This window comes from Mobula hypostoma, chromosome 7, assembly GCF_963921235.1.
Source record: "Mobula hypostoma chromosome 7, sMobHyp1.1, whole genome shotgun sequence".
Taxonomy (NCBI): domain Eukaryota; kingdom Metazoa; phylum Chordata; class Chondrichthyes; order Myliobatiformes; family Myliobatidae; genus Mobula; species Mobula hypostoma.
In genome coordinates, this window is record NC_086103.1 from 144,527,938 (window position 1) to 144,552,623 (window position 24,686).

Sequence of the window (24,686 nt, forward strand, 5' to 3'; positions counted from 1 at the left end):
AGGTACCGTAGAGAGCATTCTAACAGGCTGCATCACCATCTGGTATTGGGAGGGTGGGGGTGGGGGGGGTACTGCACAGGATCGAAATAAACTTCAGGAAGTCATGAACTCAGTCAGCTCCATCATGGGCACTAGCCTGCCCAGCATCCAGGATATCTTCAAGAAGCAATGCCTCAAAAAGGCAGAGTCCATCATGAAGGACCCATCACCGAGGACATGCTCTCTTCTCATTGCTACCATCAGGAAGGAGGTACAGAAGCCCGAAGCCACACACTCAATGATTCAGGAACAGCTTCTTCCCCTCTGCCAACAGATTTGCAAATGGGTATTGAACTCATGAATACTACCTCACTACTTCTTTTTGTCTTTTTGCACTACCCATTTAACTTTTTAAATATATATACATACTTCTTACTACAGTCCACAGATTTTATTATGCATCGCAATGTACTCCAACCACATTACAACAAATTTCATGACATATGCCAGTGATATTAAACCTGATTCTGGTAGTACTGATGAAAGCAAAGTTTCAGCTATTTTTTGGCCACAAATCTCCTCCATTCTAGACATCCACTTGCTTATTCCCCTGACCATTCAGTTCTCTATCACTCCCAAATCAGATCTCAATGACGCTGGTGAGCAGTAATCCTGTAGCTCCAATCTCCCCGTTCCCCTGCACAACTCAAACACAGATCCATTTTATGTTATGAAATCTTACCGAGGATGATCATCTGTGGTGATATAAATAGCATCCTTGTCTGTTGCAGAGGAGTCAAAACATTTGAAGCTTCCATTCTGTAGAGGAAGTAGCTCCAATCCAATCAATTCTCCAAAGTTGCGGTCACTCAGTATGTACTCCAGAAGTTGAAGTTTCTCCTCAACACTGCCTCGGTGTCGAAATTTCCTAATCATCTGCCGTACTAGAGTAGGACTGACTTTCTTTAGGTTCCTTGCATCAGAACTGAAGGCCTGCACAGCACTGGAGACATTTGCAGGTACTTGAGCTATCTGCACTCCCACCTTCGTGAGGAAGTTGAGCACAGGCTCTGTGCAATCACTGCTGATGTCCATTTCACAGAAATAAACCGAGTCAACTTTCACCCAGCGGTTATTTATTGAATAGATAACAGGATGCTGAATCAGTTCCTTAAAGAGAGGCTCTAAAATTGGCTTCCAGTGTACACGGATTTTGTTAATATCAGGCCATACTTTGTGAATTGCTTCGGGAGTTAATGGAGAATCTTGATCTTTTCCAGTCTGCATTCGTTTTATAGCTTCTAGAATGAGGGTGGCATACGTTTTTGGAACTACGTTACTAACTAGGAGCTCATTCCATAGAGCAGCAGGGTCTCTCCACTGGTCCACTTCTCTCCACTTAATACTTCTCCTGTTATCCGTCAGTCCAAAGAAACCACTGATGTGCACCGGTAAACCAGTCTTGCTTTCTTCCCCTGGAGGTAAAGGAAGAAAGCAGAATGCTCGCCCTGTGAACTCAGCCTCAGCCCCTTTCACTTCCTCTCTACCAAGGAGAGGCATGGCAATGCCAATATTGGGAATGTACTTCAAGTCTTCAGCCAAACAATCTAGTTCATTGCACATTCCTCTGCCGCCAATACTGCTGCAGACGAGCCAGGACATTTCATTTACTTCCTTTGAGGTTACATCTTCTGTCATTATGTCCACATGGTAGGTCACACATGTCACACTGTGGTTTGGAATATTACTGCAGTACCGATCTGCAGCAGTCCTTAGGATCTTTAAGGAGTTTGGCCTCTCATGCTTCAGCTCCTTACCCTCAGAGGCATTCACCCTAAAAAGCATTCGCTCTGTCCCACTGGATTCCCTGCTGTACAACGTCACACTTTGCACATTTTTAAGGAAAAGCAAAACAGAGCTGGCATCTGCTTTGAATGACTCAAACAACTCAAGAACTTTCTCTTTATTGTAAACATTGCTGCTCACATAGGATGGCTTCTTACGGAGAGGGAATCTGAAAATGGTGCCAGGAAAGAAGCCGTCTTTAAAAGTTTCTTTGGTGCTATCAAAAATTCCAATGAATGGTGCAAATTGGTCTGGGTATTCATTAATTTCATCTCGATCGCTTGTTAGATTCCAACTTTGACCTGATTCACAGGATCCAAAAAGTGACTGATGGGGATCCAACATTCCAATCTGAGTCCCACTAAATATGCAAGGCACATCTGTGTGAAGAAATATATTTTAGATCGCATTAGATATCTATATTTTTGTCCTTCTATTACTCTATTCACCAGCAATTATCCACTAAGAGTTATATTATCAGGTAATCGAGGATTCACACCGGTTAGCAGGTTAATTGGTCATTGTAAACAGTCCCGTGATTAGGCTAGTGTTAAATCAGTCAGGTGCTGGGTGACACAGCTCAAAGGGCCAGAGGGCCCGTTCCATGCTGTATCTCTAAAATATAAAAAAATTCCGTTATTGATCTGCCTACTGGCCCGAAAAATCTTCAGTCTCCTCATCAGCCTCTAATGATATGAGTGACATCAGAGCTGATGTCCTTGCTAGTTTGAATCTAATATAGTGGGATGAAAGTAATTAAGTTCTCTTCTCCAGCCCGAAACCCCACCACTTCCCATTTTAATGGTCTCTCTCCTCACTCTGGTTTCTGCCAATTAAAAGCAAGGCATTTCTTCTGGATTTAAAAAGTCATATGCTACACCATTTCATCAAAACATTTCCCTCTCTTGCCAGCATCTCCATGCTAAACATCTAACACTTTATTCAGCCAAACTTTGAGAGTTCATAACATGGATCTGTAGACAAATATAGAGGAGGAAACAGTTTTCCTTATTGGTGAATGACGACTTCTTAAAATTCCAAATCTGATCCTGCACCAGTACACTCCCCGAGAGGTGCAATTAGCAACTTAACAGAAAAGAGAGTCTCTTGGATCTGAGTTGGATTTGGTTTCATGGCAACAAAGTCCTGACAGGATCTATTGTGTGCTACCTTCCCGCAGGAGACATTTGAGATCCTATCTCTGGGCATTCCATGAACAGATTACTAAACTTAAGGCTGGATTGTGATATTAACTGCAGAAACAGTGGCCTCATTTCAGATCACACAAGCTCTACCGCCATTACTGGGCACAGATAAAGTTCAGATCACACAAGCCCGACCACCATTATTGGGGACAGATAAGATTCAGATTACATTCAACTTATTTGAACTCAATCTTGAATTTTAGTTTTTGTTTGAAAAATGGGAGAAATTTTGAAAGGTGTTTGGGCTGATTGAGTAATAAAAATTAGGTTACATAACCAATACAATCTGCTATCTGTCAACCATCAAGAACAGGCTCTACCAACATTGCTTATGTGTTCTTGAATGAATTTACACACAAATTATTTGGTTGAAATAATAAGGACCCAGCAGGCAAATACATTTTAAGGAAATAGCGAAAGTAGGGCTAAATGATGAAGATTGATCAGAACAGTGATAGTGGTCTACTAGTTGAAGAAGAAAGAAACTAAAGATGGTATCTAACATAGAAACAGCTATTTTTATACTACCAAGATAAGAAAAATTCCTTTCAAATCTATTGATAGGAATAAACCAATTACAAAGCACTTCTTCAATACTGCAATACAAATTAATCAATGAGAAAGCACTTATTCACTTCATGCAAAACTAAGATGCTTCCAGAGCTTTCCAAAATTATACTTTGTATAGCCACTAGAGGCATATTAAACTGTTATATGCATTATTAAGCAATACTTAAAATACAAGCAGATAATTAATTGTTAAACTGCAAAGAAAATAACAATTAAACAGTCTAATCTAAGAATTAAACAGTTGGATCCAACATGAGTTAAAATTTCACTCAAGTGTAGAATCAATTTCAGTCACACAGGACATGAATGGGATGCCAAGCTGCAGACAGACAATGGAAAAGTTCCAAAATGGACAAATTTCATCATGACTGATCCATTTCCCTCTTCTGTCTTCTCCCTGTAACCCTTCATGCCCTGACTATCAACCTCTGCTTTAAATCTACTCGATAACTTGGCCTCCACAGCCACCTGTGGCAATGAATTCCACAGATCCACCACTCTCTGGCTAAAGGACTTCCTCCTCATCTCCATTCTAAATGAACATCCCTCTGTTCTGAGACTCTATCTTCTGGTCTTAGACCCCCCCCCCCACTCCAACATAGAAAACAACCTTCCTACATCTCCATTGTTGGGTCTAAATTTGTAGCACCAGGCTTGAAGAAGCCAGAATTAAATAGTTGTTCTCCTTTCTTCAATACCGAAGTGTGAAAAAGGCAAGTTAGACACAGGTTCCTTGTAAAATATAATTGTACAGGAAAATATTTACAGAAATTCTATTTACTTACTACACCAATGGTGGCAAATTGAGCCATTCACTTACCTGTTACATGATAGACAGAATTGAAACCAATCCCAAAGCGACCAACTTTCAAGGGATCATCTCTTTTCCTGCTTCTTGCTATTTCCTGAATTCCATGCCAATCCTCTGGGGTAAATACTGCATTATTATACGAGTACAAAGCTGATCCTGTGGAAATAATAGATGTTTTACTCAAATTCACCTAGACACTCCATTGTCTTGGAAGGGAAAAGCTGTGCAAGTTCCATGTGAAATTTACTCCTACTGATTTTACCATAACTCTAAAGGTATACCTGCTGTCACCAATCACCTGACTGGGTTCAAATCTCCTTGATCTGGGGATCATGGACATACATTCAAGTGAATGTTTTTGGAATATTAGCATTTACATAATACCAACTAATTCATTTTAATAAAAATGTATTCGGAATACAGATCTCAAGAGATTTTTCACAAGCAGGAAAAGTAAGTATCAGTGTTAAGGAGGAGGAGCTTAGGAGGATTAATGGCACCTGACGGCAACTCCTTTGCTTGCGTTGTCAGAAAAAGCTCTTATTTCCATCTTTAATATCTCTATTTTTCCCTTTCAGGATTCTTTTGAAGACCCTGACCTGGAGTTACATGCTGACTATGGTTCTTTGCCGGAATGGGACACCCTCTTGGGGTTTCACGACTGGCTGTTATTCGGCATGCCGAGGACTTAGCCTAAGAGTTCAGCTCACCTTTGGATGGCCAAGATCTCGTGGTTCTGGAGATGGGGGTTCAAAGGTCAGTGTCCGGGAAGGAGATCAGTGTGCTGTGGGAGATGGAAGATCTAAGGCTGTGTGCCCAGAAACCCAAGATCTTTGGGTACAGAGCTCGGAAAACAGTGACACAACGGACCTAACATCGTAAACCAGCGAGTTGTTTGTTATGTCTCCCTTCTCGCTATGAAACAGAGACACGCCTTTCTCCCTTATTGGGGGGGGGAGAGGGAGAGGGGGGGAGGGGGGGAGAGGGGGGAGAGGGGGGAGGGGGGAGGGGGGGAGAGGGGGGAGAGGGGGGAGAGGGGGGGAGAGGGGGGGAGAGGGAGAGGGGGAGGGAGGGAGAGGGAGAGGGAGAGGGAGAGGGAGAGGGAGAGGGAGAGGGAGAGGGAGAGGGAGAGGGAGAGGGAGGGGGAGGGAGAGGGAGGGAGAGGGAGAGGGAGAGAGAGAGAGAGAGAGAGGAGAGAGAGAGACAGACAGACAGACTGTGGTATGTCGAATACTGGGTAAACAAGTAGTCTTTGGAGTACTGCAAGTCTGTGTCTTTGCCGTTGCTGTGCTCACGCTTGAGTACTCGGTGGTGGGTGCCAATGCTTTTTTTTTGCCAGTGGGGGGGGAGAGGGGGGATCATTGCTTGCTGCCGCTTATGCGTGGGAGGGAGGAGAGCTGGGGGAGACTTTGGGGTTCTAATATTTAACTCTCATTCATTCTTTGGGGGAACTCCTCTGTTTTCGTGGATGGTTGCAAAGAAAAAGCATTTCAGGATGTATATTGTATCCATTTCTCTGACATTAAATGTACCTTTGAAACCTTTGAAGCTTTGTACCAACCTTAAAACATCAGGAATTATCTACCCTACATATTGCGAACAAATATCCATCCTCCTTAATACTCTGTTGGAGGAAAGCTATTCACACTTGGTACAAGGAGTGGAAGCTGTCCTTCCATCAATCAATATTAATTTTATCATTCTTCTTTCAATTACTGCCTATCTTACTTTTCATTGATCTCCATGTCTCACATTTTATGGTCAAGCATTTTCCTATTAATTCCCATCATGAAATACTTTCCACTCAATTCTACTTCTGCCCACAATCAGCTGCCAATGCAATTCCCAGCTCAAATGGGAGGAATTGACATCTCTGTGTACAGTGTGGTGGCATGCATCTTCTTGCAGTGCTGCTGAACTGACATGATTCATTAGCAAAGGTCAGTACGTGGACTGAGCTCCCTAAGCATCAGCAGTCAGAATCAGAATCAGGTTTAGGACATTAAATCTGTTGCTTTGCAGCAACAGTACAATGCAACAACAATACAAATCTATCATAAGTAAATTGCACAAAAAGAACAGAAATAATTAGGTAGTATTCGTGGGTTCATGGCAGGATCAGAGTAACTGTACTACAAAACTGGCTGAGGAGAAAGTGGCTTAAAAGCTAGGAAGGTTTAACATACATAAACAGCTAAATCACAACAGGCAGACTATACAGAGAATCCATTTAGTCACCAAGTTATAGAGCAGGGATACAGTAACCTAGATTAAGCTCGATTTCCAATTCTTAGAATCTGGTTTTATTGCATATGGCATATTAAATGCTAAGCCAGAACATTTTTAAAATTTCATGAGAGTTTCTGACTGCAGACCCATTTCAGTTTGCAAACTTCAGACATTAACCAATCAATAAACAAAATACTCCAATGAGTGTTCTAACTAGTTACTTTAATCATAATGTCTGTTCTTTAATGGTCTTTCTCTCCCAAAGATCTTTTGTCTTCAACCTGCCTATGCCTCACAATTTTTATACATCACTATTTCCCCTCACCAAAGAAACTAATCCCAACTCAACTAATCTCTCCCCCCAACTAAACTTCTTATACAAAATTTCCCTCTATTTCCTCTGTAACCTTTCTCTTACATCCTTCCTAAAATGCAATGGCTAGGACTATACTCACTCCAAGCTGTTTATAGTTTATACAGCTCCAGCCTCTGCCCTCAATGTCTGTCTTAGTACTTGCAAACAAGTTCCAACTACAATGATAGATGATTAGGACTACAGCTTCTGAAAGCAGACTTTCTAACAGGAATAACATTTATCTCAAGCCCCAACACCACATCCCTACCCCTGACCAAAACAATTACCTACTATCTATAAAAGCCACTATTCTCCCAATATCATCACAAATATGATGCTGTAAGTAACCTCAACTCTGATCTGAAGCAATGACTATTGATGTGTAGCTCTCTTACCCTGATATTCCTTCAGCAGATCTGACCAGAGCGAGTTTGTTCCATATTCAGTTTCATCGTACAAGAACTTCACCTCAGTAGCTCCAGCATCTTCAGCGTTTTGTATCAGTTCCTAAAAGCAAAGATGGAGATTGTTTTTTTCTTTATAAACCGGCTACCTGGCTACTGAAAATTATGGTTTAGCCCCACTGATCCTCAAAAGAATAAGGGGTCTAAATGTTAAAGAGTTTACTTGGAGCATCTTTATCACTCCTATATTGAATGTCCACTCCTATATTGAATGTCCACTCTCACTCTCAACTTTGCAATCTGAGTATGATATATCACTCCATGCAAACAATCTAAGTTAGGAGAAAGGAATATGAAAGTTATTGGATATAACAAAACAGAAAAACAATTCTCACCTTAAGAATCTGCCCTCCCTCAGGATACCTTCTCAAAATGTCCTTGAGAAAATCCACAAGTGGTGGTGTTGTTTGACCAAACCTGCCTGGTGAATGAAAAACAAACAACAGTCTCCAGCACAGAATTACATGACCAGATTTGGTTAAACCTAGATCCATAGAACCATAGAACACTACAGCACAGAAAACAGGCCATTCGGCCCTTCTAGTCTGTGCCAAAACTTTATTCCGCTAGTCCCATTGACCTGCACCCAGTCCATAACCCTCCAGACCCCTCCCATCCACGTACCTATCCAATTTATTCTTAAAACTTGAGTGAGCCCACATTTACCACGTCAGATGGCAGCTCGTTCCATACTCCCACCGCTCTCTAAGTGAAGAAGTTCCCTCTAAATCTTTCCCCTTTCACCCTAAAGCCATGTCCTCTCATATTGATCTCTCCTAATCTAAGTGGAAAGAGCCTACTCGCATTTACTCTGTCTATACCTCTCATGATTTTGTAAACCTCTATCAAATCTCCCCTCACTCTTCTATACTCCAAGGAATAAAGTCCTAACCTGTTCAATCTTTTCCTGTAACTCAACTCCTGAAGACCTGGCAACATCCTAGTAAATCTTCTCTGCACACTTTCAATCTTACTGATATCCTTTCCTATAGTGACCAGAACTGCACACAATACTCCAAATTTGGTCTCACCAATGTCTTATACAACCTCACCATAACATCCCAACTCCTATACTCAGTATTTTGATTTATGAATGCCAGGATGCCAAAAGCCTTCTTTACAACCCTGTCTACCTGTGATGCCACTTTCAGGGAATTATGTATCTGAACTTCCAGATCCCTTTGTTCCTCTGCACTCCTCAGTGCCCTACCATTTTAGTGTGTATGTCGCACCTTCATTTGTCCTGCCAAGATGCAACACCTCACACTTGTCTGCATTAAATTCCATCTGCCATTTTTCCAGTTGGTCCAGATCCCCCTGCAAGCTTTGAAAGCCTTCCTCGCTGTCCACAATGCCTCCAATCTTAGTGTCATCAGCAAACTTGTTGATCCAATTTACTACATTATCATCTAGATCACTGATATAGACAACAAACAACAATGGTCCCAGCACAGATCCCTGAGACACACCACTAGTCACAGGCCTCCAGTCTGAGAAACAATCATCCACGACCACTCTCTGTCTTCTCCCACACAGCCAATTTCAAATCCAGTTTACAACCTCTCCATGGATACCTAGTGTCTGAATCTTCTGAACTAACCTCCCATGTGGGACCTTGTCAAAGGCCTTACTAAAGTCCATGTAGACAACATCCACAGCCTTTCCTTCATCTACTTTCTTGGTAACCTCCTTGAAAAATTCTACAAGATTCGTTAAACACAATCTACCACGCACAAAGCCATGCTGGCTATCCATAATCAGCCCTTAGCTGTCCAAATACTTGTATACCCGATCTCTCAGAACAGCTTCCAATAATTTACCTGCTACTGATGTCAGGCTCACCGGCCTGTAATTACCTGGTTTACTTTTGGAGCCTTTTTTAAACAACTGAACAATATGAGCTACCCTCCAATCCTCCGGCACCGCACCTGCGCCTAAGGACATTTTAAATACTTCTGCCAGGGCCCCTGCAATTTCTACACTAGTCTCTCTCAAGGTCCGAAGATATATCATGTCAGGCCCGGGGGATTTATCTACCTTTATTCGCTGTAAGGCAGCAAGCACCTCTTCCTCTTTAATCTCTGTATGTTCCATGATACTACAGCTTGTTTCCCTTCCTTCTATAGGAAGGAACTATGCCAGTTTCCTGAGTAAATACTGATGCAAAAAAACTGTTTAAGGTCTCCCCCATCTCGTGAGGCTCCACACATAGACAACCACTCTGATCTTCTAAGGGACCAATTTTGTCCCTTACTATCCTTTTACTCTTAATATACTTGAAAAACCCTTCGGGTTTAAGCAACCTCATGTCTTCTTTTTGCCTTCCTGATTTCCTTTTTTAGTATTTTCTTACATTTTCTATACTCTTCAAGTACCTCGTTTGTTCTTTGTTGCCTATACTTGCTGTACACCTCTCTCTTTTTCTTAACCAGATCACCAATATCCCTTGAAAACCAAGGTTCCCTATGCCTGTTGACTTTGCCTTTAATCCTGGCAGGAACATGCAAACTCTGCACTCTCAAAATTTCACCTTTGAAGGCCTCCCACTTACTGAACACATCCTTGCCAGAAAACAACTTATCCCAATGCACTCTTCCTAGATCCTTTCTCATTTCCACAAAATTGGCCCTTCTCCAATTTAGAACCTCAACTTGAGGACCAGACCTATCCTTATCCATAATTAACTTGAAACTAATGACATTATGGTCACTGGACCCAAAATGTTCGACTACACATACTTCTGTCACCTGACCTGTCTGGTTCCCTATTAGGAGATCAAGTATTGCATCCTCTCTCGTTAGTACCTCGAGATATTGATTTAGAAAACTTTCCTGAACACATTTGACAAACTCCAAGCCACCTAGCCCTTTCACACTGTGGGAGTCCCAGCGAATATGTGGAAAGTTAAAATCCCCTACTATTACAACTTTCTGTTTCTTACATCCCCTTTTCAAGAGTATTGATTTATCTTGAAAGAAAATTTCTTACTGCATCTTTTGGCTAGACATACAGTGGGAGGAGAGGCAAACAAGGTTTAAAATGGCCCATTTGCAAAAATATCAAAACCAAAAAAATGATGTAAAAGATACTTTTAAAGCTACCCAGTCATTACAGGGTATTACTGAGAGGACTTAATAATATGCTGCCTCTGCAGTGTGATCTTCCCACTGCACCCAAGACAAGTTCAAAATTATTATAGATCTTCTGAATTAATTCTGAATGTACCGGTTACTCCATTACTGAACAGAGTTATTGGCATTAGAATGAGGATGCCAAGTCAATCTTATTGGCAGTGACAACTTTATATTCCACATCAGTTACCTCCTCCTTTCAGGCCTCTTCCTTGCAAAGTCAAATTAATCTTGTGCGTCCCAGACTGTAACAAACTCCCAACCTGTATCGAGTCTTCCAACTAGAGAAGAGAGCAAGATAAAATTTCTACAATCCAATGTTTGAATCAAAATCAGGTACATTATATCCTTCTGCAAACCCTGATAAACAGAAAAAATATTAAGTGTCTGAAAGTAATTTTATAATTACATCCATTCAAACTAAAACAGAGGCCATTATATTGAAAAGATACTACAGTCTAGATTGCTCCAAATTGGAGAATTAATGTAATTTTACTTAATCTCATAATTTCAACTAGAATAACTACAGTATTTGGAAGTGAATCAATTTCCCTGCATACTGAACAACTCAATCAAGTTTCCACAGAGAGCTGGACCTCAACAATAACTTTCAGAGGGAGGGAAGGTTTGATGGGGAAAGGATTTGAGACATATGTTGGCAAAGAAATGGGTTTCAGGATCACTATTTGCACCATCCAAAACTGAGATGAACTATTCCCAAGAGCGGCAATTTACTCTGTGCAATGGGTTTTTGATTGAGTGGGTGCAATTTCCCTACTAAAATTGAACAATATTGTACACATACAAGAAATAATAACAGAATAAATTTTGCAGTTAATTAAGAAACCTGAATAACATTCCACAAAATCATCAGTTGGGAGAAATATAAAAACAAGCAGGCAAAGGAAATTAAGCAGCAGCAGATGGATGCTGTCCAGCTTAAGACAAAATAAACTACAAAATGTTAGTCGATTACTTTGTTAACGTTATAAAGTACTGAGACGGATCTCTATTTCAAATGCCTGGCATGGAAAGGAAGAAAAGTGGGAAAAATGCTGAGAATAATTTATTATACTGAAGAGGACAGGCACCAAAAGTTAGCAGCACCCAACAAACGATAAAGGCATAGAGACAAGAAAATGATGAATCAGATAATAAACGTTATAAATCAAATGGGGGGGGCAGTTATTATTTGCGAAATTGTCAACATTATCTCAGTTTGTTCTTGATTACATGGAGGTCATACTCACAGTTTGCTCCCTAGCTGAAAGACATTTGATTAATAACGTGAAATGCTCATGAATGCTTCCACAGAAATTTCCCTCAGGATTAATAAAGGATATCTATCTATCTATAAATTAGCATGGGGTTGGTTTACCCTGCTGGCAACCAAAAAGGTGAAATGCAAGAACTGATATTGTGATGCAGCTTTACACTAATTTGTGATAAACATCAAGAGATAGCATCGGGAGCAAAGTTAAAGGATATTACTTTTGCATGGTGTAATGCAATAGTTCATTTTGGATTACTGATACTGATAATGGTTAATAAAAGTTAAGTAGATGAGATATAAGAAAGGGAAATTTCACTCTCCAACACTGATATCCTACAATCTATGAACACAATTCACCTGCAGGTATTTCCATAATATGAAAATTATGCCTTGACCACATTTATTATTTCATGCCTGGATATTGAATAATATTAATGCATTGCATTTTGGTTGCTGCTCCAGTGCACAGAACTCACTTGTTACCAGGCACTGCACATTTCTGTGAATAGAAACATACTACTCTTGTCCCAAGGCTGGGATTGGGAAGTTGGCCTCAGGCTACGTCAGAGCTGCGGTTGCAGTGAAAGGCGGAAATGGGATAAGAGAGCTGGTCAATGTTAGCACCGCCAATCCAAGCCAAAATCGAGTTTATGCACAAGTATAGTACATGCATGCATGGCTTCAAAGAGAAACATATTGTAAGTAGTACCTCCAGCACATAGCATTAGATACACAATATTCACAAGAAAAACACTATTAAACATAAATCATACAAAATTAGACAAGGAAATGATGTAATTAGAATTTAAAAATTGTCCATTGTAGAACAAAGTAATCATAGTATTACTGCACTGAACTGGCGATAGCATTTTACAAGTTGGTTCCAGAACCGAATGGTTGAAGAGAAGTACTGTTCTTGAACTTGGTAGTGTGGGACTTGGTAGAAGGTTTATAGACCTTCTGCCCAATAGTAGGTGTGAAAAGAGAGCATGAGCTAGATCGTGAGAACAGCCTGGGGATCTTGTCTACTGACACTTTATGGATGGAACCGAGGAATAAGAAAGGAATGACCACATTAATAGGATTATATTGTCGACCATCTACTAGTCAGCGGGATTTAGAAGAGGAAATTTGTAGAGATATTGCACATTATTGCAAGAAACACAAGATTGCATTAGTAGGTGATTTTAATTTTGCACATATTGATTAGGGCTCCTGTACTGTAAAAAAGGGGTGGGGGGGGGGATGGGATAGAGTTTGTCAAATATGTTCAGGAAAGTTTCCTTAATCAACACAAAGATGTCCCAGCTAGGGTGAGTGTGATATTAGACCTTCTATTTGGGAATGAGACAAGGCGGGTGACAGAAGTTTGTGTAGGGGAACATTTTGCATCTAGTAAAAAATAATGCCATTCATTTCAAGGTAATTATGGAGAACAATAGGTCTGGTTTTCGGGTTGAGATTCTAGATTGGAGAAAGGCCAATTTTGATGGTATCAGAAAGGTTCTGGCCAGTGTGGATTTGGGACAGTTTGTTTTCAGGCAAAGGTGTACTTGGTAAGTGGGAGGCCTTCAAAGATAAAATTTTATTTATTTATTTATTTATTTTAAAAAGAGTATAAAGTTTGTATGATCCTGGCAGAATAAAAGGCACGGACAACAGGTTTACAGAACCTTGGATTTTTGAGAAATACTGAGGCCCTGGTTAAGAGGAGAAAGAAGGTGCATAGCAGGTGTAAGCAGAAAATAACAGGTGAGGTGCTTGAGGAGTACAAGAAATACAAGAGACCACTTAAGAAGGAAATTTGTGGCGGGATAAAAGAAGGTATGAGACTGTTCCAGTAGATAAGGTGAAGTAGAATCCCAAGGGCTTCTTCTGGTTTAAGATGGCGCTGGCGAATCTCAGCAACTTCTGGTTGGTGGCTAATGAAACAAGGAAATCAACTCATTCTTCTTCTGGTAAATGATCATCGCAAACAATAGCCTGTAACTTCCCTTTGGACTTGGAGGCGATTCGATATGGCACACCTGAGGCGAGGCAAGTCAGCAGGCTCATTGCCGTAAGTGAGGAAGACTCAAGGTTTAATTGATTTGGGCAACAGGCCGACTTGGAAAGGCTGGGTACAGGCAGAATCGAGGCGGCCGAGTCTAGGCCCCAGGCCCAGGCCCCAGGCCCCAGAGTGTACCGAAGTGACTGAAGCAGATGTTCAGACAACAATTTAAGCGCCAGGCCAGATTGAAGTGGTCAGGGTATTGGGGCCCGAGGCGAGGGACAGGGCTGTTCAGTTCAGCTCACTGCTCTGCGCTGAACTAAGGGTCTGGGCACAGACTCACTGTTGGCTTCAGTTCAGAATGTTATTTTCTTGTGTTTATTGTTCGCATGATTTGTTTTTCTTTTCCTTCTGCGCAATGGGTGTTTGATGGTCTTTTTTTGTGGGTACTTTTCGGTTTCTTTGTTTCATGGCTGCCTGTTAGAAGATAAATCACACAGTTGTATAATATGTAGATACTACGACCATAAATGTACTTGAACTTTGAAATATATTAGGAGCAAAAGGATTGCAAGGGACAAAGTTAGTCTTCCAGAAGATCAGAGTGGTCACCTACGCATGGAGCGAAAAGAGATGGTGAGATCTTAAATGAATGTTTTACATCTGTATTTATTCAGCAGAAAGACACAGAGCCAATAGAAGTAAGGCAAAACAGCAGTGAGGTCATGAACTGATTACAGAATACAAAGGAGAAAGAGTTTGCTATCTTGAGGCAAATTAGGGTAGATAAATACCCTGGGGCTGACAAGGCATTCCCTCCAATCTTGTGAGAGGCTAGAAATTGCAGGGGCCCTAGTAGATATATTTAAAACATCCTTAGCAATGGGTGATGTGCCAGAGGATTGGAGGGTAGCTGTGGTTCTGTTGTTTAAGAAGGGGTCTAAGAATAAGCCAAAAAATTATAGGCCAGTGAGCCTGACATTAGTAGTGAGTAGGTTATCGGAAGGTGTTGTAAGGGACCGGATGGATAGGTATTTGGATAGTCAGGGACTGATTAGTGATAGTCAACATGGATTTGTGCATGGCAAGTCATGTCTAATTAATGCACAACACACAAGCTCGTAAAACAGAGCAACAAATGAGTTCAAAATCATAATGTCAAACTCCCTCTGACTGTAAACCTTTTACTATTGATCCTAACCTTAAAAGGCTCTGTGGAAATTCTTATCCACATGCAGTCATATTTTTGCCAATTTGTACTGAATAAGCTTATTGTTTTAAGGTTTTGTAGATAACTAAATAAAATTAATTACATTACTGCATCATTACCAAACATAGCTCAAAGCCAAGGTTACCTCTTTCCCATTGTGCATCAGCCGCTGTTCAGAAGCAGGGAAATCCGTTTCCACAAAGATTAACTCCTTGATCTCTTGAACAGATGCAGTCAATGCAACCTCATACACTCTGCTCCCAATGTATTCGTGCAGAACTGTTACACTCAGCAGCCTTTGAAAACAAAGCATTGTTTCATGCATTGGCAACAAGGTGGGGATGGGGTGTGGTAGGGAAAGGGACTGCTGCTACTTACAACTAGCTTTTCAAACATAATTGTGGTACGAGATATAATTATGGATGTGGAAAAACTGGAATGAATCTTTCCGAAAGGAGCCGTTCCTGCAGAAGTAACTTGTGGTCCTATGTAAGTCCACTGCAAGTCTGAAATTCAATGTAAACAGACTGTTGGAGTCAACAGATCCTTTTGAAGTGGAGAAACTGTAACTATTTTTCAATTTCAATTCAATCAATTCAAGTTTAATTGTCATAGAGAAGAACAGTCCAGAAACAGGCCCTCAGGCAAATCTAGTCCATGCCGAAACCTTTTAAACTGCCTACTCCCATCAACGATAGCCCTCCAATTCGCTATCATCCATGTACCTATCCAAACTTCTCTTAAACATTGATATCGAGCTCGCATGCACCACTTGTGCTGGCAGCTCATTCCACACTTTCACGACCTTCTCAGTGAAGAAGTTTCCTGTCACATTCCCCTTAAACTTCTCACCTTTCGTCCTTAACCCATGATCTCTGGTTGTAGTCCCATCCAACCTCAGTGGAAAAAACCTGCTTGCATTCACCCTTTCTATACCGCTCATAAGTTTGTATACTTCTATCAAATCTCTTCTCAATCTTCTACCTTCTAAGGAATAAAGTCCTAACCTACTTAATCTTTCCTTATAACTCAGGTCCTCCAGACCCCGCAACATCCTTGTAAATTTTCTCTGTACTTTTTCAACCTTGTTAACAACTTTCCTGTACGTAGGTGACCAAAACTTCATGACTGACAGTAGTGAAACTGAGAGGAAGTTACTGACATGATGAAGGGAGCCCTGAGCACCACCAGAGATGGAGGACCTTCATTACTGCCCTAAACGCCAGAGGCTTAACAGGCAGAAATAGTTAAATGGTAGCTTGTCCTTTTTATACCTTTTTAACTACTTCTATGAAACTTTGGCTAATTGGGGCAGCCCCTTAATTGGACCAAAATCATTTAATCATACATGAAAATTCATGAATACAGCCAAATGAGACAGCGTTACTATGGGATTAGCGTGCAAAAACACATTACTGATAGTCACATACAAGAACACATTCACAGAATTAACGAGTCCTGACATACCCCGCACCCCCCACGACACCACAGCTTGCCGCCCACCCAGCCCTCTTATATACACGTCAACAAACCCATATAGAATATCAGTAAAATACAACAACGCAGAATATGCACATGTATAATCCGGACCCCCAGTCCACTGAGATCATCTGCTGACCGGCTCCGATGCCCGCCAGGCGATGCCACAGCTTGAGACCCAGTGCTTGCATATACGGGCACAAATAGAATATTAGTAAAAATGCAACAATGCAAAATATGCATGAATATAGTCCAGACCTCCCAGTCCCCAACAAAACCTGACACCCATCAGGTGATACCATGGCTAGAAGCCCAGTTTTTGCTTATATAGGCACATACAGAGTATTAGTAAAAACACAACCAGACAAATATATATGCATACAGGTCAGACCCCTCAGTCCAATTGAAATCTTCTGTTGACCACAACTGTACTGCGCTGCCCCCAGTAGAGTGCAATGGCTCGAATGCCTCCCCACTGTTGGCCGAAAAGCAAGCAACCCCGCAGCTTGAAGCCTGTCCACTGAGTGCCGCCAAAAAAATAACTGTAGTCAACCGCAACAGAGCTTGCCTCCTGCCACGTGAAACCCTGGGAGGCCAGAGCCAACTCTCTTCTGGATGCCCTGCCACAAGCAACAGCTTCATCGTCTCATTCCAGCGGCTGCAAACGGGCGACACCATGGCTTCAGGCCTAGTCCTCGATACGACCAAGGCCAGGGAGCTCCCCCACCCGACCCTGACTGAGGCCAGGGAGCTCCCCCACCCGCCCCTGCTTTAGTCCAATAAATTGAGCTTGTGACGTACCAGATTAACTATGTCCAAAGGGGTCTTGCGATCGTAAGAAAAGCAACCATAACAGCCCCTCGTTATTTGACTGCAAGCTTCCATCGACTCAGCAGCAGCACATTGGGCAGCTCCTTCATTATCTCCACCAGCAAACAGCTCCCTGACCGTAGAGACCTGCAGTACTTTAAGTTCTTAACGTTTAGCAGGGTCTTGCGGTCATTAGAAGTACATTTAAATAGAATGGTCGCACCTTTTGTTGGCCCTGTAACCAGTCACACTTCCATCTAGTCGGAATTCAGCCCCTTCAGTGAAGTACTATAGTGGAGTACCGCAAAGATTGGCTTTTCATACTCCATCTCAATGATTTGATAGAGAAAACCGAGTGTAATAAATCATGGTTTTCAAACGATACAAAGCTGAGTGACAATGAGAGAAGTGAAGAAAGTACAGATAGGTATCAAGGGGATATAAATGGGTTAAGTGAATGAGTGAGGACGTGGCAGCTGAAATATAATGGAGACACACAAACAACCCACTTGAGTAGAAAAGGTAGAGAAAAGTGGAGTACATTTTAAAGGGCGGGACTGAAATGTCTTGGTGTTCAAAGAGGCCTGACAGTCCTTGTACACAAATCAATGGAGGCTACTGTGCAGGTATAGAAAGCAATCAAAAAAAGAAAACAGTATTTATTATCTTATTGTAAAAACATCTGAGTAGCAGAATAAAGATGCCTTATTAGAAATTATATTGGGACCTGATACAATTGGTTCTGGTACTGAGTGTTATTCATGGCAGAGACTGATGGATTTTTGACCACTAGGGAATCAAGTGATACAGGAAAGGGGTGATGGGGTAAAAGATTTTACTGAGTGAAGATCCAGAAGGTCTACTCCTACTTCTATTTTTGTTCCTCATGAGTGATAAATGTGATGGAGTTTATCATTACATTTCATCAATATTCTCTCCTTTGGGGAAGCCAAGTCTTAAAGGGATTCCCTGCATTACCCAGTTGAATATCATCTTTCTGAAGGCTCTTGGTATGAATGGCATCACTTGCCTCAGCACTGAACTGCAGACTCACTTTCAGCAACTTTGCAGCTTATGTTCACAGTATTACTTACTCACTTTTTTAAATTATTATTATTTGCATGATTTGTCCCCTTTTGCACATTGGATGTTTGTCAGTCCTTGTTATGCTTGGTTTTTCATGTATTTTGTTGTATTTCTTTATTTTTCTGTGACTGTTTGCAAGAAAATAACTATCAGGATTGTTTATGGTATACATACTTCGCAAATAAATTTACTTTGAGCATTTGACTTTGATCTTCTGCCCAGTCAGAACTCATGAAGAATCAGACACCCTATTCCCTTGAATGAATATTTTAGTCCTGAAGATATGCAATTGCTTTATTTAGTTAAGTAGATTTGTAACTTTAGGTGTGTTTTACTTATATAGCACAGAGGAGACTGTTCAGCCCATTAAGTCTACACAATCTCATCAGCTCAATTTTGCCATTTCCTTATTTAAAATTACCCCTGTAAATTAATCTGTTAACTCCCCTTTGATTCTTCTTGCAGATACAAAGGGGTAACTTACAGAATCTGACCAACGCAACCTTGGGATATGAAAGGAATCTGGATTACCTGTCAGAAGCTCTCACACTGCCGCAGAGAGGAAGTACAAACTCAATGGGATCGCTGGTGTTGAAGCCGCAGCACTACCTGCCACATCACCTGGTTGCCCAAACTTAAGCTTAAAGTTTCCATTCATTTGAAAAAAAATTGTTTTAAAACTAGGTTCAGATTTATTGATCAAAACATGCAGTAGAATGTGTCATTTGGGTTAACAAACTCCCAACACACACAAGGATGTGCTGGGGAAAGCCCACAAGTGTCACCACACATTCTGGAGCCATTACAGCAAGTCCACAGTGCTTGACAGCATAACACACCAGGCAACAAAGCAACAACTGTGCGACATGTCCTGTTCCTCCCTCCCTAACACTCATACCCAGTGCTCTAACTCCAGAACAGTCTGTCGTCAGCCTCCACCTTCAACCATTAGGTTCTTGTACCAACTGACAAACTTCTAATCTCCACAGCTTAGCAATGCTATGATCAATCTGCTCTCTTTATATTGAAATTGACTTTGTTTATTGTTCTAATTGTTTTTCTTGTAAAAATTGTGTATAATTTACTGATAAATTAAGTTTTTCTTGTGAATGCTGCTTTTTTGATGCAATGAGCTTAACATACTGCTACAAGTAAGTTTTTCATTGGATCTGTGCACACATGCATTTGTCTACATGACAAAAAGTCAATTTTGTAGGAACTTTGAACACCAATTAATGTTGGCATTGCTTGAAATTTGCATTGCAAAGTGACCAACGTCATTCAGTGTAAGGCTCATGAGAAAATACTAATTAACTTCATGTGCTGTATGTGATATATGCACTGTGGTTTACACCTTGGTCTCAGAGGAATGTTGTTTTGTTTAGCTGTATACATGTGTACAGTTGAATGACAATAAACTTGAACTTGAATATCAGGTGCAGTCATGTCTAAGCTAATTTCATGATTGCCTTGTTTTCATCTACTAATGGTTGTTACTGCAATTTACTCCATATAAAATTCAGTTGTGGACTATGTAGTACTAATGAAAGCAAAGTTTCAGCTATTTTTTGGCCACAGCTTCCAGCAGGCTCATGGATTCGCAGACATTGACCCCTGACTTTCCCAGAGGACTCGCAGAGATTTGCAGACTCAGGCTCTGGCCATCAGGCCGCGACCTCTGGACCTCCAATCTACCTTCGCACTTCGATCTGGACCTCCGATCGACCTTTGGGCTTCCATCTTTGGGATTGACTCAGGACTCACAGATGATGATGAATGAGGGCCCCGAATGCCAGACTCACCGATGATCCAATCCAATCTCTGGTCTTGCCAATGACAGGACCCCGAATATCCTCACCGGTCTGCCAGCCCGGCATCTGATCACAGCCGTGCCGCTGGCCTTTCGATGCCGAGTGGAAGCTTAGAATCTCGCCTGTCCTCCAATTCCCCCATATCCCTGTCACTAAACCCTAAGCTGACCCCTAAACCATCCAAAACCATCCTTATGAGCCTAAAATATATTTTTTAAACTAAGTCTGAACCAGTTCCTGAGTTTCAAAGACATTTAGAAATCGTTAATTTCATTTCTGCCAGAAAGTTCTATCTGTACTACGCACTGCGAAGTTGCCACCAAGCCCCTGTTGCACTGTCCCAAGGTCCAGAGGAGCAATGAGAAGCAGCCTCCCTGTTTGCTCCTAATTCCATTTCGATGACCCAGCTGCTGCTGACAAGGCGGCATTGGTGACCCACCTGCCTTTTCCTCAGACTCTGAATATAGCAAGAAAATGTTCAGCTTGCGCAACACAGATAAAATGCTGAAGAACTCAGCAAGTCCGGCAGCATTTATGGAGAGAAAAGAACAGTCGATGTTTCGGGTGAGGTCTAACAAGACCCTTCATCACTGCACTTACTAAATTCTAACCATTTCAAATATTTCTTATGAAACTTTTCTGAAACCAGTAATAAAAACCATATAGTTAGATCTGAACCTTGTTGTAAATCAACATGCAGCAATAATATTCTACAATGGGCGCATTCATTTAGAGATTTGAAAATTCTAGTCCAGTCAGCTTGTTTGAACAAGCGTCTTTAAATAGTTCAATAGCTCAATGCGAAGGCATTAAATGACGTCCAAATTCACATACGCACATTTCACTGAAGAAGCCTTGCAGGATCACACTTCAAAGATCCACACATGGATAACATATGAAGTTTAATGAATACTGTATAACAAATAAGAGAACTGATTTACATAGAGACAATTATGGAAAAGTGGAAAAGGGCTTTAGCTTTGAATTGCTGCAACCTTTGGGGTGACTGTTATTTCATGGCTAAGAGGGAGGGATTACAAGATTTTGATCGAGTGACAATGAAATAATAGTATATGGCTTGAAGTAATTCCACATTCTTGCCCTTCTCTGTGGTAGAAGTCACAACTTTGGTTCTGCAAAAACATTTCATAATGTAGCTTTCTGTAAACAGTTTGGCACTGCCGTGTAGCAGTTACTATAACACTAAAACAATGCCAGCGACCCGGGTTCAATTCTGTAAGTTTGTACATCCTCCTCATGAGTGCGTGCCCCAGTTTTCTCCCACATGGCAAAGGTGCATGGGTTAGCAGGTTCCTTGTTCAAATGGGTGTAAATGGACAGCCGGGGTTCATGGGCCAGAAGGACCTACTACCGTGCTCTATCTCTACAAAAATAAAGGTGCATGGGTTAGCAGGTTCCTTGTTCAAATGGGTGTAAATGGACAGCACGGGCTCATGGGCCAGAAGGACCTATTACCATGCTGTATCTCTACAAAAATAAAGACGACACTTCAGCGACACTTTATGATGATTGCTAATATAGTTACAGATAAAAATGAAAACCAATTGGTCTCCTGTGCCCTGAAAAAAAGCACAGACAGGAATATATCGCCATTTTTTCCATCACTGTTGGAAATGCCTGTCTCACCAAACTACCAATAAAAAGGAGCTCACCACCACCTACCAAGCAATTAGGGACAGGTAATAAATGCCAATGTTGCCAGCAATTGCTACATGAAATGAGAATTGTCAGAAAAGGTTATCTACACCAATTCATCTTCTGCTATTCTTAGAACCTTCAGTTCATAAGTAGATAAGGAATCTATACAAGTATGAATATGTAATATATGGTAAATGGATAAGGTTTAAACTGAGATGGTAAGGGAGGGGGTTTAGAATAGTTATTCTGGTGGAGAGGTACAATCAAATACAGGAGAAATAGTAAGTTCAGAAGGCAGTACCTGCACCTAAAATGGGAATTCAAAGCTAAATTGTGTCCATTTAAACATAAAAAGTATCACTGGTAAAGTAGATGAACTCAAGTTTATTTAACATATGGGTCTATGATATTGTTGTCAATATCGTTGAATAACGGGCAGGAAGAGCAACACAATATGTCAGGGTATAGAATTTTCAGGCAAGACGTACCGGGGAGTAAACAAGGAGATATTGTACTGTCAGTCAAAGATTGCATTACTTCAGTATTAGGGAGAATATTCTAGAACAAGGGTGGCAAACCTTTCTGAGAGTTTGTCCCCAAATCGGCGGTAATCTTTTAAAAATATTCCCTCTCGTGCCATTGTAATTTTGAGCAGGGATTATCCTTGATTAATGAATTAATAATAATAATGGACTTATTATAAGAAAAGAAGGATGAGTCTTGTTGTTTATTTAAATGTATTTATTGGTTGAGTGAATTGAATTAATTTATTTGAATCTTACATCCATCCCACAATATGAAGGAGTAAAAATCGTTGTTATGACTCTGTTGCAATGTACAGACATGTGAATTTGTAAGTCTAATTGCTTGTAGAAAGAAGCTGTCCCGTAACCTGTTGGTCCTGGCTTTAATGCTGTGGTACCGTTTGCCAGACGGAAGCAGCTGAAACAGTTTATCGTTGGGGTGACTGGTGTCCCTGATGATCTTCCAGGCCTTCTTTATACACTTGCTGCTGTAATTGTCCTCAAAGGAGGGAAGTTCACATCCACAGAGGCGATGGGCTGTCCGTACCACTCTCTGTAGTGCCCAGCGGTCAAGGTTGGTGCAGTTTCCATACCGGGGGTCATACAGCCAGTCAGGATGCTCTCAATGGTGCCCCTGTAGAAGGTCTTGAGGATTTGAGGGCTCATGCCAAACTTCTTCAGTTGCCTGAGATGGAAGAGACACTGTTGTGCTTTTTTTGCCACACAGCCGGTGTGTACAGTCCAGGTGAGATCTTCGGTGATGTGTACATCAAGAAATTAGTACTATTTTACTATTAATAAGTGTAATGGATTGATAAAAATAATTTTAGAAAACCTGTTTAAAAATTAATATTAATAATAACCTTTTAAAAAGACAATTGAAAAATAGCAGTATCTAAAAGTATTGTTATTGCAACCATTTACAGTCCAAATACTGATATGTACACCAGGTCTGCGATGATTTCAAAACATATTATCCAACGTAATGTGTTCTTGCAATCATCTAGCCGGTGGGAGACATTTCCTGCATACCAGATACCAACAAAATTTTTCCATGTGCCTTCTGGGCAGAGTCCTCAACTAGGGTCGTATGGATAAAGATTTGGAACATAAAATATGTCACTTTACTAGGAGAATGTTGGGACCTCCAACATTCAATAGAAATTAGAGAAGCAAGTATGTACAGTTGGCACACATTACAGATGCAATATAAATAATGTTATTGTACAGGGATTTCAGTTTTCCAAATATTAACTAGAATGGCTCAAAGGAGAAAAGTTTTTGGAAGAGTTCAGGAGAGCTTTTTGATGCAGAGTATAAATAGACCAACAAGGGAGGAGTATTAATGGACAATGTCTTGGGGATAATAGCTAGTCAAATGGAGGCAGTGTCGGTGGGAGATCTTTTTGGAGACATAACAGTGGATTCTGGTTAATTCAGGACCAGCACATATTGACCCAATTAAGCAGCTGCCCCAATTAGCCAAAGTTTCACTGAAATAGTTAAAACGGTATAAATAAACGGCATACTACTGTTCAACTGAGTAACAAATTATGTATTTAAATAAAATGCAGAACAAATTAGAGCGATATAAATACTATCTCAGTACTATAAAACTGTGCATTAGTTCTTAATTGTTATTGCTTGAGGAGATCATCCACTACACCTGTATTCTGCCACATTCTTCTGATTGACTGTAAATGAACAAAATTAGTCCAGACTCCAAGTCCATTCATACAATGCTATCGACGATTGCAATCTCCAAATCTTCATTCTCATTGTAGCATCCAGATGATTTGTCGATACCTTCAAATTCTTCATAGTTACTAACTTGCTGATGTACTGAAATTGTTTCATTTACACACCCGGCTGTTTCTAGCACCTCCAAGCCTGAATGCTTGAAACTGCAGTCAGCAAAACGGTTCTGATTTATCTTATTGCTTATTTCTTTCCAACTACCAGTGACAAAAATCACTGCTTTTTGAACACGACTTCATGCAGCTGGCACTGTTCACTCCAAGCACAGTGTAGTGTCCAACGGCCACATAAGTATGATGCTACTTAGGAACTGTACTGCAACAGTCTCCTGCCCCAATTAAGCAGCATAGTGTCCCAAAAATCAAAGGGAATTCTAGCCATTTTCCTTTAAAGAATTGTCCCAAACAAACAACTTCCCCAATTAACTAGAATCCATTGATTTTAAAGTGGTTATAGACAAGGATATGGCTGTATTACTAATAGAGGTCTTAAATAAG

At 40.9% G+C, this 24,686-nt stretch overlaps 1 protein-coding gene across 4 annotated transcripts in view; it reads right to left on the reverse strand.

Annotated features, from left to right (window-relative positions):
• The window catches only part of sacs (sacsin molecular chaperone), a 117,884-nt gene that overhangs the window by 53,892 nt on the left and 39,306 nt on the right, over positions 1–24,686 (reverse strand). For 2 of the 4 annotated variants that reach the window (XM_063054191.1, XM_063054194.1), the window contains 6 exons: positions 15,208–15,358; positions 10,780–10,870; positions 7,794–7,879; positions 7,390–7,501; positions 4,420–4,566; positions 722–2,204 (listed from right to left, as the gene is read on the reverse strand). In XM_063054191.1, coding sequence (XP_062910261.1) covers positions 722–2,204; positions 4,420–4,566; positions 7,390–7,501; positions 7,794–7,879; positions 10,780–10,870; positions 15,208–15,358 — 2,070 coding nt within the window. Of the gene's footprint in view, positions 1–721; positions 2,205–4,419; positions 4,567–7,389; positions 7,502–7,793; positions 7,880–10,779; positions 10,871–15,207; positions 15,359–15,440; positions 15,542–24,686 lie in introns of those variants that run through there. The other 2 variants (XM_063054192.1, XM_063054193.1) reach the window with 2 other exon arrangements.